The following is a 16,376-nucleotide window of genomic DNA, read 5'->3' as shown; positions in this document are numbered from 1 at the left end:
GACAGAAATGCTCATGGCAGGCACCCGGACACAGATGCTCATGACATAATCAGAGAACAGCCACTGGTGAAGTATGCAGTACAGTTGTTATTCAGAGCCTCATTTAACATGGTGGGTTTTTTTGGTTTTTTTTTTTTTTTACGTTTAGGGGCATGCCTGTTGCATCTGGAGGTTCCTAGGCTGGGGGGTTGAATCAGAGCTGTAGCCGCCAGCCTACGCCAGAGCCATAGCAACCCTGGATCTGAGCCACATCTGCGACCTACACCACAGCTCAGGGAAATGCCAGATCCTTACCCAGCTGATCGAGGCCAAGGATCGAACCCACATCCTCATGTATGCTTGTTGGGTTCGTTAATGACTGAGCCATGTCGGTCACGCCCTATGCTTTTTTTTGTTTTTAATTTTTCATCTTTTGGTGATGCTCGAGGCATAGGGAAGTTCCCATCCCAGGGATCAAAGCAGCACCACATGTGAATCAACTATACTTTACTTTAAAAATGGCTGTCATATCGATTAACCATTGTAAAACTATATCATCTTTTTTTTCAAGAAAAATAACCTGAGCACAGCCACAGAGACGTGAGCCACAAAAGTGACAATGCTGGATACTTAACCACAGGTTATCAGGAAACTCCAGTTGTTATTCAAAGCCTCATTTGTCACATTTTTTTTGTTTTGTTTGTTTTTTTGTTTTTTGTCTATTAGGGCTACGCCTGTGGCATATGGAAGTTCCCAGTCTAGGGGGTGAATCAGACCACAGTTCACGGCAACGCCAGATCCTTAACCCAGAGCAAGGCCAGGGATCGAACCTGAATCCACATGCATGCTCATCGGGTTTGATAATCACTGAACTACGACGGGAACTCTGCATGCTTTTTTTTTTTTTTTTTCCCTTACTTTTTTTTTTTTTTTCCCCACTTTACAGCAAGGGGATCAGGTTATCCTTACACGTATACATTACAATTACATTTTCCCCCCACCCTTTCTTCTGTTGCATCATGAGTATCTAGACAAAGTTTTCAATGCTATTCAGCAGGATCTCCTTGTAAATCTATTCTAAGTTGTGTCTGATAAGCCCAAGCTCCCGATCCCTCCTGATATCACTTATAACTGGAATCTAATATCCAGAACAAATGAACATCTCCTCAGAAAAGAAAATCATGGACTGCATGCTTTTTTAAAAAATTTGTTTTTTGGTCCTGCTCAAGGCATAGGGAAGTTCCCATCCCAGGAATCAAACCAGCACCACATGCAAATCAACTATACTTTACTTTAAAAATGTTTTCAAATAAAATATGTGAAAGCAGATATACCTCAGGATCCTACTGTATAGCACAGCATATGCAAAGACTATGAAAAGGAATCTATATATGTAGAAGTGAGTGACATTGCTGTTCAGCACACACTTACACAACATTGTAAAACAACAGCACATCCATCACTGTTCTTTTTAACAAAAGAAAAGTAATCCCAGCACAGCAGCAGAAATTTGAGCCACAAAAGTGACATTTCTGGAGACTTAACCACAGGCTATCGGGAAACTCCCAACTCTGCTATTTAAACAAATTATTGATTTGAAATCACAGCACATGAAATTCACTTAATTCAAATCAAACGAAGAGCTCAGGGGCATTTTGTACATTTGCAGTGTTTTGTGATCCCAACCTCCTTTCCCTTCCCTCACAATCCCCTCCTGACTGACTCAAGCTTGGCCTCCATCCTGGACCCTGTCATTCCCTTGGTCCTTCAAATTCACACCAGCCGGACTGTCCACAGCGGGTGTCTGGCTTTGTGTCAGTGCCTGCCAGTGCCTGATGTGTATTTTCGGGTGGAAACGGGCATGGCTGAGGGAGGACCTGGAGCACCCTCTCCATGAAGCAGGTGTAGGAGGACACTGGGGTTGTTCCCAGAAGAACACGAGGAATGGGATGTCAAGGACTCTCAGGGGAGCTCTGGCTGTTCCAGAGGCCGCCGTTGTTGTCCGTCCCCTTTCTCTCTGCCCCAGAAAGGTCACCCCCTAGGTGTCAGACTTCTGCATCGAGAGCTCCTTGGGGATGCTAGGGAGCATCAAATGCCCTAAGAGTGTGTGGTCCATGTCTCTGGGATTTCAGATTGTACCTGTGTGCCCCCTCAGGGAATTGGATGTCCTGATTCACGCTCAGGCAAGAGAGCTGACCCAGTTACGGCAGAAGGTGAAGGAAGGGAGGGATGACTGTGTCCTGCTCGTTCAGCACCTCACCGACCTCCTCACCCACAAAGACCTTGACAAGGACCAGGGGCAGGGCTTGCGAGAGCAGCTGACTGAGGGACACAGGCTGGCAGAGCGCCTCGCCCGCAAGTTCAGCCCAGGTAAGGGGGCCACGGACCCCGATTGCACTGGGCAGCTCCATGGTCCCCGAGTCTTCACACCTCACTAGGCATGTTTTGGGGATTTGTAGGCTGTGCTTGCTGACTATGGTCTTCCTGGGCCCGGAACTGAACCCGTGCCACAGCAGTGACAACAGCAGATCCTTAACCCACTGAGCCCCCAGGGAGCTGCTCACTATGGAATGTTTTTAGCAGCTGTTTGGTTTTCATGGCCCATTAGGGGCTGTGGTAGGACTAGGACGGGCTGAGGGTGAGGACAGAGGGGAAGCAAACGCATAGGGTAGAGGTCATAGTTTTCCAACTCTGCCTCCTCCTCGATGGACGAGGGCCTTCGTGCAGGAGGCAGCATGCACCCAGGGATAAAGCAGAGAAAGGAGGCTGCGACAGGAGGCAGCCTGTAGAGGGAAAGGAGCCCTGGCCTACGTGTGACAGTTGCCTGGTTCCAGCGTGAGTGCTGCCTTTAGAACTAGGACTGAGTGACGGACTGTTCCTATCCGGATACCTGTTTCCTCATCTGTATAACGGATTGATCACTTGATGGTGGCCATAGTGATGAAATGTGGGGATGTGAACAAATGAAGGCCCCTCCGTGTGAGGGGTTGGAGAAGGTCCTTGATGTACTTGATGAACTTGGTGCTGGGAAAGCTGTCTAGGGTGGAGCACTTTCCATGGAGAGAATTTTCCCTTGACACCACACACACAAGCCCACTTGATGAGCCCGTGATGTCCCCAGATGGAGGGATGTGGGGTTAGGTGGTTCTTCCTCTCCTTGCAGAAAGGAGAGGATCTTGTGAGAGCTGCCAAAAAAACAGAGCGGGAGTTTATGGTGAATTTGTGGCAGGAGGGATGATACCGTTGTACAGGTTGAGATGGAAGCTGGACGCCAGTGCCGTGACATAAGGAAGAAGAGACAACTGCAGTGTTTGCCTGATGACGTGGTGATCCAGCCCTTTGGAGGCAAGGAAATTGCTAAAAGACAATGCGTTAGACCATCACCACTATCCTAACTCTCACATAGATATGTATGGCTCCATGGCCACATGAGTGCTTGTGTTTGTCGTGGGTGAAGTGGGCAGAAGCTGACTGGGGATTTCTGAATTTGTTTACAGAAAGCGATGAAGAGGAGGAGGACAACAATGACAAAGCAGCAGCACTCACCCCCAGGTAACAGCACCTGTCAGGATGTGGTCGTGGGGAGATAAAATATGGAGAGGTCCCAGGAAGAAGGGTAAGTGAGGTCAAGAGAGTCATAGGGCCAGATGCAAGGAGAAGCAAAGTGCAGACTGAATTTTCTTCCTTCCCTCCTCCCATGTGGAGATGGCCGGTTGGCTCGGTTGTGTCTTGTCTCTGTGGCAACTGTGTGTGTGACCCAAGGCAATGCACTGCCCTTAGGATCTCCTGTGCACACAGGGAATATCTAGTCTCTCCTACATGACCTCCAAAGTGCGATAAATGTCTCTTCCCACCCAGCTGTCTCGGGTGACTGAGAGGTAGGTAACTAAAAGGAAATAAGTTGAAAAATGTAATACCAAGAAAATTATCTCGATGTCCCAAATGTACTTGTCATGTGACAGTAGTTCTAATAAGATACCATAGAGAGCTTTCTATTCCTCAAAGAAGGCATAACTTCTCTGGGAGTCATGATGCCTTAGTAGGTGAATTCCCTTGGCTGCTTTATGTTGAATATCATGTGACTCAGGCCCATGGTGCTAGCGCCTGGTGTGGTAGTTCATGTGTGGCTCATGTTCCTGAAAGCACCACACTGGGATGGCTGAGTGTCCTTCCTCATCAGTTGATGTGTGGCCAGGGCACGGAGCACGTGCTTGTCTCTCTGCCTCCCAAACTGTGGAGCCACACTGCACTTCACACACAGCAGCACAGTTACCTTCTTCTTTAAGGATGTTGCCCTTTTGCTTTCTGTGACCACTCCCTGTGCCTCCCCTGAAATCACCCGGGACAGCTTGGTGTCTGTCCCTCTCAGTTTAATGTTCCGTCATTCGTTTCCCACCTGGCACAGCGTGGAAGTGCAGGAGGTTGCAAAGGAGGAGGTGCTGCAGGAATCCCAGGATGAATGCATTTCGACCCCTTCAATGGTCCAGGAAAGGTCTGACTGCACCCAGCCTTCCAGTGATGGCACACGTGCATCTGATGAGCCAAAAGTTGGCCCTGCTACAGATGGAGCCTGTGCTGGCTCCCGTGCCAAGGAGGATGACGTTCCAACCCGTCACCCAGGTAGCCACAACCCGTCTAGACTGAGCAAGGTCTTCTTCGAAAGTAGACCCTGTAGATATATGTCGGTTCAAGTCAGGGGAAAGATGGATTATGAGACCCAAACACCAGGTTAGGTCAGGGAGCCTTCATCCCTTCCTAGGTCGAGGTCATGCCTCTGTCCACCTGGACCCACTTTCAAGGCAATGGACCCCAGTCAGGTGTGTCTCACTCAGCCCAGCTGGACATCCTCAGGAAGTGACTGTCAGACCTAGTTTGGGGCACATGTGTGTTGTCCCCTGTAATGATCTAAGTTTTCATGCTGTAGGAGGGCCTGGCCTTTCTATCCCTGTGCAGACCCAAGGGCAGACCTGACTGTGTGTGAGGAGACGAGGTTTCCCTGCTTTCCCTGCTCTGAGCCCCCATCTCCACGGTCTCTGTGTTGGCGTGTCTTAGCTCAGCAGTCATCTGAAATGCAGACAGAGTCCCCCTCCCCCTGCCTTCCTTGAATGTTTCCATGAAGGTAGTGCATTCAGTCTTGCACGGCCATTGTTTCTGTGTAGCACCAAGTACTCCTTTTCATTGGAGAGTTGACGCAATCCATCCATCCCGCTAGTCTCACGTATAAGTTCCTCTAAGCCATCAACAACTACATTATCCATTGGGACGAACGAGTAGTGTAGAAACAATTCTAGATCATACCTCAGCTCATTTTCTAAGATCTCTGGGGGAAATCCACTCTCTTAGCCATCTACATAGCCTCAGCAGAGAGGATGCTGGGAGAAGGTTCTTCCAGATCAGGAGGCGATTCCCTAATGGGTCTGGCTGCAGTGCTAATTCTCCTAAGCCCTCACTGAAGTGTCCCGGATCATCTCTGCCGAGGTACTCTGTTCTGACACTGAGAATATTAATGTCATTGTGGTCGGTGTGTGCACTGGGTTGCCAAGTGTGAGCAGTGCTTAACTCGTGTGACATATTGTCTCTGAATTTCTTAGCAGAAAATCAGAATGGTCATGAGGAAGTGGATGGACAAGAGCCACTGCCCCCCAGGTAACTCTGAAGCTTTGAGGGCTGTGAATGTCGGTACTGATACCAGGAGACCTCAGACGCAGGGAACACCAGAAATTGCTCAGTATAAAATAACTCTTTCATCCCTTCAGGCAACAGTCAAATATCTCCTTTGTTAGCAAAGTTGTCTATTTCCCTTGGGATAGTGGTACGGGGTTTCAATTTCTTTATTTTATTTTATTTTCAGTCTTTTGAGGGCCGCATCCATGGCATTTGGAGGTTCCCAGGCTAGGGTGTCCAACCGGAGTTGTAGCTGTAGCTGTAGCTGTAGTCCATAGCCTATGCCACAGCCGCAGCAACGCAAGATCCCAGCCATGTCTGTGACCTACACCACAGCTCAGGGCAACACCAGATCCTTAACCCACTGAGCAAGGCCAGGGATCCAACCCACAACCTCATGGTTCCTAGTTGGACTGGTTTCTGCTGCACCATGACAGGAACTCCCATGGGTTTCTGTTTCTTAATCCCTCAAGGTTAGTGATGCACAGTGAGTAGCCGCAGGTGAAAGAGTCAAACACAAGAAATCCTGCAATCATCAGTCCTCTTCTGGGTGGTTAAAAACTGGGGGTGACACACATCTGCTTTGAGTCCTTTTGGCATCAGCTTGTTAGTCAGTGTTGGAAGGCTGGGGAAGAACCTGGAAAACCTTTCATATTGTAGCATGCTCTGGATAAAATAGGTCCTGCAGTCTGTATTTCCTCCAGAGCCGTACTCATTCGGACAGTGTACACTCAGTTCCACACAGGGTCTGCAAAACCGGGGGAGCCAGGATTTCAGTCCTCTGTGTGTGCTGGGGTCCTGACTGTGGCCTGAGGGAGAGGTCATTCTCCTCCAGCAGCTGGTTGTGGGGCCAGAACTCCAAGCCTATGCTGTTCTCTCTCCCTCCCCATGGCAGCCACACTCCGCCTCACATCTAGGAGGGTGGTTTCTCCCTTCTGGAAGAAGACTGCCGCTTTGCTCTCTGTGTCTGCTCCCTATGCCTCCCCTGAACAGGAGCGAGAAAACCTCCTCTGAGTTTACTTTTCTGTCTTCCCCTCCGCATCTGGCACAGTGCGGAGTTGCAGGAGGTTGCAAAGGAGGAAGTGCTCCAGGCGTTCCCAGATGAAGCTGTTTTGGCTCCTTGCATTCAGCAGGAAGGTTCTGACTGCTACCCGCCTTGCAGTGATGGAAAACTGGCATTTGATGAACAGAAAAAGGGGTCTGTTCTGGATGGAGCCTGTGGTTGCTCTCCTGCTACAGAGGGTGAAATTCCAGCTGGTCCCCCAGGTAGCCTGCACGTTCTTTGTTCGTCTAGTCTGATAGGAATAATCCCCTCGGGTAGACTGTATGCTGACATAATGTTTGGAACCTGGCACTGCAGTTGCCTTTAAAGTTTCCTTGCTGGTGCTAAATTCTCTTAGCTTTTGTTTCTCTGTAAAGCTTTTCATTTTTTCCCCTTCCATTGCCTTTAAAATGACATAGTCCATGAAGTAATGATTTTGTCCACGTTCTAGTCATGTTTGCCCCACTGCCAGTTAATTAGCCCCAAGGCAGTCCTGCCAGACTCACATGTACCTCTGCCACCAGGGCCAGGAACTAACATTCAAGCCTCCTAATTTGGAGTGAGTCTCCCATCTCCCATGAAATGCTCCCATTGTCATTCCTGAACAATGTGCCTCCTGGGCTTCTACCCCTCTCTGAGGCTGCTGCCAGTCTTGTTTGTATCTTTGGAAATGTCACAACGGTGTTTCACGTCTGCCAGCCTAGAGTCTGCATCCTTTCATTTGTCTTCTCTTGTCCCGACTCTTCTGGAACCAGAACATAAGCACCACTGTCAACTTTGGTGCATGTCTCTGAAGCAAGGAAGGGCCCTGGAATTTGCAACCTTAGGAATAGAATGGCCCCTGTTTCTCTGTAGCACTGAAGAGTCTTTGGACTGGCTGGGGTGTAGATTCCACTCGTCCGTCTAAGTTCAGCATGTCCTTCATCTCATGCATTAACAAGCCTTTCAGCTGGAAGAAGCCTGAATATCATAGCAAGCCCTGAGTTCATAGTGAGGAAGTTCCCCAGGATCTGCGGGGAAACATTTATGTTTAGCTGTTTGCAGAGACTCAGGACATAAGCTAACTGTGAGGGTGACTTATCCTAACAAGGAGGTTTGCCTCAAGACAGAAACTCAGTGCCCGCTTTTGACACTCTGTCTAGGGCCTCCGGGAATATTTCTCTCACAATAGGCTGTTTTCACATCGTGTGTATTAATGACCCTTGCAAAGATGAGGCAAAGGATGGAGCAATTTAAGGGGCTCTGCCTAAAGTAACTGTGCTGTTAATTTCTTTGCAGAAAGCCAGAATGATCATAATGGGGTGAAAGAACCAGAGCCACCTGTCCCCAGGTAATTTTGTCTATGTGGGGCTGCTCATACAGTAATGACATCTGCAGACCTCTGACCCAGGGAGAAGCAGAAAGTGCTGGGTCTATGTGTGTCCTCCACTTTGCCAACCAGCAGTTCTCCTGTTGTGTGACGTTTTCTGCTCTCATTGTGGTGCCCGTGTTGTTTCCCGTCTCTTGTTATGCTCTCAAGGGTAGTGACCCCCAGTCAGCTGACGCACGTGAACTATGTCCCAGGGGTCTGTGGCACTCACTTGTTCTCTCACGTCTGCTGTCTGCCTGTTTGGCAACAGCATGTTGGCATAGGTTTCATAGCAAGAAATGGAGACTGACAGTGATAGTATATTATTGCCACCATAAAGAGAGACAGAGGCCTTGATGGCCTGAGATGCCTGGGATTCCAGAGGCGCCGCCACCCCCTCCCCATGCTGTAGGCACGTTCCCACCCCTTTCCCACTTTCAGTGCCATCGAAATGAAGGGCTGACACCACTGTTACGTGACACTCTGTGTTGTGGGTCATGACTGTACCGTATGGAGGTATTCGGTCTCCTCCTCATCAGCTTGTCGTTGGCCAGAGCACTGAGGACCGACTGTCCTCGCTATTTCCTGACCCTCTAAAAACACACTCTGCCCCCACCCCAGATACACACCCAGTTTGTCCCTCTCTAATGGGTCAGCCAGCCCCTTGGCGGCCTTCGCCACACTCTTAATCATCTGATCCAAACCACACAGACTCTAAGATTCCTGTTCACTCTTGGGTGAATCCTCAGGCCTCCGTCCCCCACCAGGCTCCGCGGGGAGCTGCCGCCGATGGCAGAGTGTGGTGTCCCACAGAACTCACTGGATGGAAGTGCTTGGTCTTGCCCAGGTCTTCCCGACCTGTCGGACTCCTTCTGGCCTTACAGGAGTGCTGCCACCCTCTCATTTGAGAACATGGATGTCCCTGATGCTCAGGATGCAACCAGTGAGTAGTCAGAGCCCAGACCCCCCCGGAGGGGTGTGTGGTCTCAGGACTGTGCACTGCATGACCTCCCTGAAGAGACACAAATTCTGGTTCTGCAACCCTTCTGTGCCTTAGCTCCTATCAGGACTCAGCCCTGTACTACACTATTTATATGTGCTAGGACCTTGGCCCTTAGCCGACCCCATGTGGGAATAGAACACACGTGTGTGTGGAGGCAGAAGAGCCGCCAACACTTATGAAGAAGGACGTTGAGAAGGCTCCAGAATTGGGACATTCTCTTCGCTTTGTCCATGTCCTATCGTTGTCCAACTCCCTTTTCTACCAGTACCCGCAGACTTGAGGCCATAATTCTTCCCCTGGTCTTTTAGTCTTGTGGGCAGACACCAACAACTCTTTCTCCCTCAGGCCTTCTCATTAGGCTGAGGGACTGAGGTATGAGTCAGAGAATAATAGGTGTGACTTTATCGCAAATCAAACCCTCTCGGGTCATGTGGGTGATTTATTGTCTCAGGGACATCACAGCTTGGCCCCTGGCATCTCTGCATCCCCAGGCATAGCCATAGAGATGGCATCTCCTTCCCGTACATGATGGCTGCCTGTGTTGTCTGGGTCACTGTGTGCTTTCTCTGTTAGGCTGGGACATCGGAAAAGGGTGTTCATGGAGGGCTTAGCAAAGGAAACCTTGGATGGGTGCTACTGAACCCGGTATTCTTTTCAGGTGACACCTGGGAGGATTGTCACCAAGTGCCTTTGAGTTTTGGAAGGCCAGAGATGCAAAGTTCACAAGCTCAGCTGCAGACAAGCACCCAGGTGGCCAATGATCTGCAGCTGCCCCTCGACCAGCATTTAGATCGTGGCGATGGCAAAGCCAGGCTCCACCTTTCCCCCACCATCCGGGGATTTACTGCCAACACTGATACCGGGGACCAAGGGCCACTCATCCAAGGTAAGAGAGAAGAGGGGAATAGGGAGTTCAGGCCAAGGAGATGGGCGACAGAGTTGTGTGTTTTTCCCCCTCTTTTGAAAATAAAGAGCCACCTTCATCGGGAAGTGTACCAGTGGGTCTGTTGGATAACACCTCATTTAACTCAATCTCTTTCCTTTTATCCATAGCTGTCAGTTTCGCTCTCCTCAGGATCCGCTTCTTTGATTTTCTAACTTTGAGCTTTTCCATCCCTCACCTCCATGTCGATGGGCATGTGCCATCCTTACCCTCCAGGAGTCTCAACCTCTCCAGCTGGAGCCTCAGGTGCCTGGGCTCATCCCTCAGATGTTGGCCTCACCTGAGAATGAGGAGGGACCCGGGTTCTCAGGTGGAGGTGAGATGAGAAGGAGCAGCACGGAGCAGCCTGGAGAGGCTCCTCGAAAGTGCTCAGGGAGTGTGGGGAAGCGTAGCCCTGACAGGTGCCATTAGGTCCTGGGGTAGCTAGTTGTCTTCTTTCACTCCTGCCTCTCTTTTTCTTGGCCTTGGCCTCCCACATTCCCAGCCAAGTCCCAAGCTCTCTGGCTGAGTCACTCTTTCTCCTGCTCACTTTCCACAGAGGCCTGAGCATCAGTCTAGTTTCATAGCAGATTTTGCAACAATGGATAGTTTCAATGCCCTTGATTTTCATACTCCTCGATTCCTCCCCCGTATGTCACAGTTCATATTACCCACCAGAGCTTCTCTCTTCTTCTTCTTGTTTCCGTTCTTTGTTTCAAATTCAGCTCATCAGGAGGCCGTTAGAATGAACCATCAGCAGTCTCACTGGTTTAATGTATACGCACACTTTGTGTATGTTTTCATTTATCAGCACACCTATACCTCATGGGGACTGAGTGTGTCTAAACAATATGTGTATGGGATGTGTGTGTATATTGTGTATATGTGTGTGTATCTATATACACATGCCCTATGATATGTATTGATGCACATTTAACATTTTTTCCAGGTTTAGCCTTCCCCAGGGCTTTTTTGCCCTGAGCTTTTCCTTCACCTGTGACTTTGCTTGGTCTCTACACTCTCATCCCGCCAAATAAGTACACCCCGCGTGTGGCATGGTTTCCTTGTCTTGGTCTTTTCTCCCTGGGAATGTTTTGTTTTTCTCAACGTTATTGTTCTTGACACCTTTTGGGCATTTGGGAGCATGTCTGCTTCATGGTAGTCTCACTAGTATCAGGAGTATCAACAGAAGGAAAGAAGTACCAAATGTCTCCAGTGGCTTCCTTCACCACGCACTTCCTGATGGCCCTTCATGTTCCTGGACATTGTCTTTACCGGAGGTCCCTGGGGGTGGAGCAGGGAGTCACAGGAAGATCATGAGTAACGATGGATCCTGTTGGCTGTGGTTTTCTCTTCAGAGCTGGGTCTGGATGCTTCCATCAGAATGAAGACCCCTCCCAAGCTGGAGGGTGAGGGCTCAGCTGCCAGCAGGCAGGAGTGTCGTGTGTCACCGCCTTCATGCCTTAAGTTTCCTGAAAGAGAAGATTATCCAAAGAAAACTGCAGTTCAGCAAGTGGAGACTGGCCTGCAGATTCCCTGGCCTCCTTGCTTAGGCTACCGAGGTAATCACCTCTCAGGCTCCTCCATGCCCTTTCTCCTTATGCACCACAGCTCAGTCTCCCACTAGGTTTTCGCTTCCTCCTTTGTGGACTCCACAGCTCTGGCTCCCTCTGCGTGGTCTTTCCTGCTTTCCAGGGGCTGCCACCCTGCCAGGTCCTTGCCTCTCAGTCTTTTGTTTGCATCTGACTCTGCTGTGCCCCTGCGACTGCTCTCCTGATATTCCCTCTGTCCTACTTTTAGCCCCAGGAAAGCCTGAGCCTGTGGTCTTTTCATCCCAACAGCATCTCTAAGGCTGCTGAATACATGGTGCTTTGCGGGAAATCACACACATTGTTGGCTTCCTCAGCATCCTTTCCTTCCCCCTCTAACTCCACTGCCTCTTGCATCCAGGACCACGGTCTTAATGACTCACTTGCATGTGGCTTTCCTTTGGTGATGTGGACCTAGGAAAACCCTTCATGCTCAACTTTGTACATGACGAAGGGCTGAAGTGAGAAAAAGGGTCCTGCTTACAAAAGCTACATAAGAACCGGGTCATAGGTGGGAGTGCTAGGCAGGCGTAGTCAGGTCCCCTCAGCGCCAGGTGGGCAGTCCTGTGAGGGACACACTGGAGCTGGCATTCGGTGCAGGACAGTAGATGGCGCCCTCCTGGCACACTGGCCAAACCAAGATGTAGACACCCGGTCGTCACAGTGCTCAGGACATGGGGAGCAGGCATTCAGACCTCCTGCCCTTTGACTCACCTGCTCCTGCCACACGTGCAGTAAAATTCCAGAACATGACCTGAGTGGGCATCTGAGACCAGGGAATCTAGGAGAGCGTTGCAGTGAATGAACTTTGGACCAAACTTATGACGACTCAGGGAGAGACAAAAGAATACAGGATGAACCTTGCTTCAGACAAACCCAATTGAGAAGGCAGATGGTTTCCATGAGAGTGTCAGAAGGACGACCGGAAACTCTGTGGGGCCAGGGAGAAAGAAGTTCTCGGTGGAAGGGATGGAAAGAAGCAAAAGGAGTGGTGTGAAGTAGCCTAGCCCTAGTAAGTAATTTGAAATCCCGTAATTCCAGATAGAAACTGGGTGAGCCTGGATCTAACATGGGTGCCACACACCAAGCCATTGAAATTCTCCCTTCAGGTGAGGTTTGCTTAGCAGGATTTTTTAAAGCTCTGTGAATAAGCATTTAAGGATTCAAAGCACGATGGATCTGGTAGGATGTCAGTAACCGGGATGGCAGGGTCCACTTGTGGCTTCTTTATAGAAAAGCAGAATATCAGCCAGTGATGGACTTAGCCTTCTCTCCACAGAACTATTTGTGCAGCTTGGAAAAGAGAAAAGAGAAAGAGGCAGATAGATGCGCTGGATATACAAGCTCTGTGTTTGGATCCAAGTTTCTCACAGTGTTAGAGTACCAGATACAGTACACAAAAGAACATGACTTAGAAGCTCAGAGAAACTCCCTTCTTTCTGTAGCTCTGCTGAAGCAGCACTTCTCTGTAAATACTTCTTCCTGTCCAGGAGGTTGACCAAACCGCCCCTACTGCCTGTAGACCTCTCCAGATGGGAGCCTTTCCTCTCTCTTCCGCCAAATGGGTGGGAAGGGCCTGTGGCCTGGCTTCTAGGGTCCGTGTTGTCCATAACAGGCCACCTGAGCTCAGCTACTCCTCAGCTCCTTGGCAGCATAGGTCCTCATCTATGAAAGGTGGAAGGAGAATCGGAGACATTCTGAAGCCCCAGTGGGTCTCCCATTGCAGGGCGCTCCCTGTAGCTGCCTCTCCTCCTCAGAGGACGGGGCATAGAATTAGGAGAGGGTGTGTTTCTCTACCAAGGACCCTCTGCTCTGGAGCGCAATTTGTTTCGGAATGTGTAAGAGGGATGCAAAGCACATCCATCCCTGGAACAGTGAGAAGGCCACCATTCAGTGCAGAGGAAGGGGCCTCAAGAGGGAAGTGGCTGCGGAGGACTGGGTGGGGGCATCTGGCTAAGGCTCTGCAGCAGCTCTGAGCTGGGATGTCACCAAGCAGTAGTGGGGTGAAGACAGGGGTCCCTAGATTCTGCCCCAGAGGCTGGATGAACGTCTAAGGTATGGCTCTCACGTTCCCCTCCAGCCAGCCTGTGGCTCTGCCTTCAGCTCCTCGTGTCAGCAGGAGCCCAGCCTGCTCCTGGCCTCAGTCACCATGTGGCCATCCCTGCAGGCTCAGCTCTCAGCAGGACCCAGCAAAGACGCACATTGGATTTCTCTGTCCTCTCTCACCTCCTCTCCTCTCTCTGTGTTTCACAGGTATCTGTTACTTCCAGAACGAAGAAGAGTTATTGCCCAACCCCAAGAAACCACAGCAGAAAAGATTCCTTTTCCACCTGATGAGAAAAACCTACAACAGCCAATCAAGTTGAAGCCCCAAAGGAACACTGGAGGGACCCTGTCCTGAGAATCAGCCTCTCAACCATCACCTCCTCCCCACCGTTTTTACTCCAAAAGACTGATCTCATGAGAGAAGTCGCAGTCATCGGCCTCCTCCCAGTCTTCGGTGTGATCAGTCGATGAGGAGACCAGGGCCCAGATGGACTGCAGTTTGGAGCGACCTTCACCCTTGCTCCTGTCCACATTCATCCTCCTCACACAGGCATCAGGAGCCGCTGGCAGAAGGCCCCATGTCCACCTGGACATTCTTTGTCAGCACACGGGCTGTGGTCGGAGCAGATGCCCTTAACTGTGCAGTGTTCTTGCCGAAAGTGTTTCGCCTGAGTGTCTTCATGAGGTAGTTATCAGACAGCTGCAGAATGTAGGCCAGTGGCCCAGACACCTGGCCTGTCTTTCTTCAAACAGTCCATGTCTCCACAAGAAGACAACCAAGAGGAGAAGAGAGATTTGGGGTTCCGAAGGACTAAGAAGATTATGTGACTATAATTCTTGAGTCCTTTTGAACCCCAAACGTCTCCTCACCTTTTGTGATTGTCTTTGACCGTGGGGACATTGACTGGTTTGCAGAGGACAAGTCAGTTGTCTGGCTCACAAGTCTGCATCCTTCAGTTGTCTGATGATTTCCTCCTGATGCAATTCAGGGGAAAGCTTTTGCCAAGAGCACCACCTAGTGCCTGCTGTGTGCTTCCTAGCACAGCCCCGCAGGAGGCTGAGCGTGTCCACATTGCCTGCCACCACTCCTGTCATTCGAGCATTGGACGCTTTGTTCTGGAGGGTCCTGTGAGATCTGTCCATTGGAAAGACCTGTTTTTCTCTCTCTGATCAGTCATTTGCTTAGTGGTGTATGAATTAGAGGCCATGAACTATCTTCTTCTGTGATGCTGTTTCTCTAACAAGTTGCCATGCCTTATCAATCCCCGATTGATGATTCCTGATGTGTGTCCATTACCATATTTGTTTGTATGTTGGAAATTTCCGATTTAGTCATTCTGTAGACTTGTATTGCTGGCACTGTGCTGTGGAATGGGCATTCCTTTCCCTTCCTTGTCATGAAAAGTTTTCTTGAGTCTCACTGTGGATTCATACATTTTTCAAATTATTCCTAAATTAAAAATATTATAATAAAAAATAAAATATTTGTTATCCTACCATCATGTTAATGAGTTTTTTCCTTTGTACATTTTTGTTTTTAGAGCTGCACGTGTGGTATGTTCCCAGGCTAGGGGTCCAACCAGAGCTACAGCTGCCAGCCTACACCACAGCCACATTAATGCAGGATCCCAGCCTACTGTGGCCTACACCACAGCTCATGGCAATGCTGGATCCCAGACCCACTGAGCAGGGCCAGGGAGCGAACCCCCATCCTCATGCCTACTGGTTGGATTTGTTCCCCTAGTGCCAAAATGGAAACTCCTTCCATTATTGTTTTAAGTTAGTTTCTTTTCCTGGGATCCAAATACAACCCACAAAGTAATCAGGTGGATATGTGTTGAAGTTACTTACACACCCATATATACATATGCTGCCCCTCTGCTCCTTCCTACCTCTGTCTCTCCCCCTTCCCTCCCTCCCATCCTTCCTTCTCTCCTTCCTTTCTCTCTCATCCTCACTCCCTCTCAGTTGAATTCTTCTTGGTCTCTTCCTGTCCCCCTCCTTTTTTTTTTATCATTCATTTCTTGAAGATACTGCCTTTTGGTTCTGTAGCTTTCCCACAGTGTAAACTCTGTACCTGAGTATACCGCAAAAAAATGCTTCTGTCCTCCATACTTCCTCTCTGGTGGTAGAATTTAGAGCAGTGTCATAACAGACAAAATTGCCAGGCATGTAGGTACCTTAAAATTTTCTTATAGCCATACTGAAAACCAAAACCTGTCAACCCACAATACTACAAATATGCTCTTCCACATAGCTAATTAATGCTACACATGAAATATTCTACCAAAGTTTTAAAGTTCTGTTTGGTAGGAAAATATTTCACGTCTTCAGTTTTTCAGGCTACACTGACGTGACTTATCAATCCCATACACTTAAGAGCCAGTTCCTGAGACCTACTAGCCCCATTCTGCGTATGCCATAGCCACATGAGTCTAATGGCCACTGTTTTGCACCTGGCAGGTGTAGAGATGATGACATTCATGTTTGATACACTGGCGAGACTCTCTCAAACGGGGTGTGTGCTCTCTGATCAGGAGGCACGTCGGGTCCTGGGGGTTTTTTCTGTGATATTTGCAGCCCTTTGACATCAGGGCCTGGATCCAGCAACTGATGATGTGCAGCAAAATGGTGACATTCCATGGTGCTACAGTCTCACCTGGAACACTTGCCTAAAGAGAAACTTCCCGAAATCCTAAACAATACTGAGTTACGTAGGGGGACCATCTGTAAAGAAAACGGCAGCTTAATGAGCCAACTGCCAAGCACCTTCTCTGGTCACC

At 49.4% G+C, this 16,376-nt stretch overlaps 1 protein-coding gene across 1 annotated transcript; it reads left to right on the top strand.

Moving 5' to 3' along the window:
- Positions 1-2,021: 2,021 nt before the first annotated feature.
- On the top strand, positions 2,022-15,087 carry LOC100737336 (neuroblastoma breakpoint family member 6-like; the record flags this gene model as incomplete). Its single annotated transcript, XM_021082343.1, has 10 exons — positions 2,022-2,349; positions 3,477-3,531; positions 4,385-4,599; positions 5,571-5,625; positions 6,695-6,909; positions 7,964-8,015; positions 8,801-8,976; positions 9,695-9,922; positions 11,317-11,520; positions 13,801-15,087. Coding segments are annotated over 10 exons (1,641 nt in total), but the record flags the coding sequence as incomplete, so codon positions are not given.
- Positions 15,088-16,376: the final 1,289 nt, after the last annotated feature.

The sequence above is a fragment of the Sus scrofa genome, unplaced genomic scaffold (assembly GCF_000003025.6).
Source record: "Sus scrofa isolate TJ Tabasco breed Duroc unplaced genomic scaffold, Sscrofa11.1 Contig696, whole genome shotgun sequence".
NCBI classification, from domain to species: Eukaryota; Metazoa; Chordata; class Mammalia; order Artiodactyla; family Suidae; genus Sus; species Sus scrofa.
Note: the sequence above shows the minus strand (reverse complement) of the source record. Positions and strands in the feature narration are given on the sequence as shown.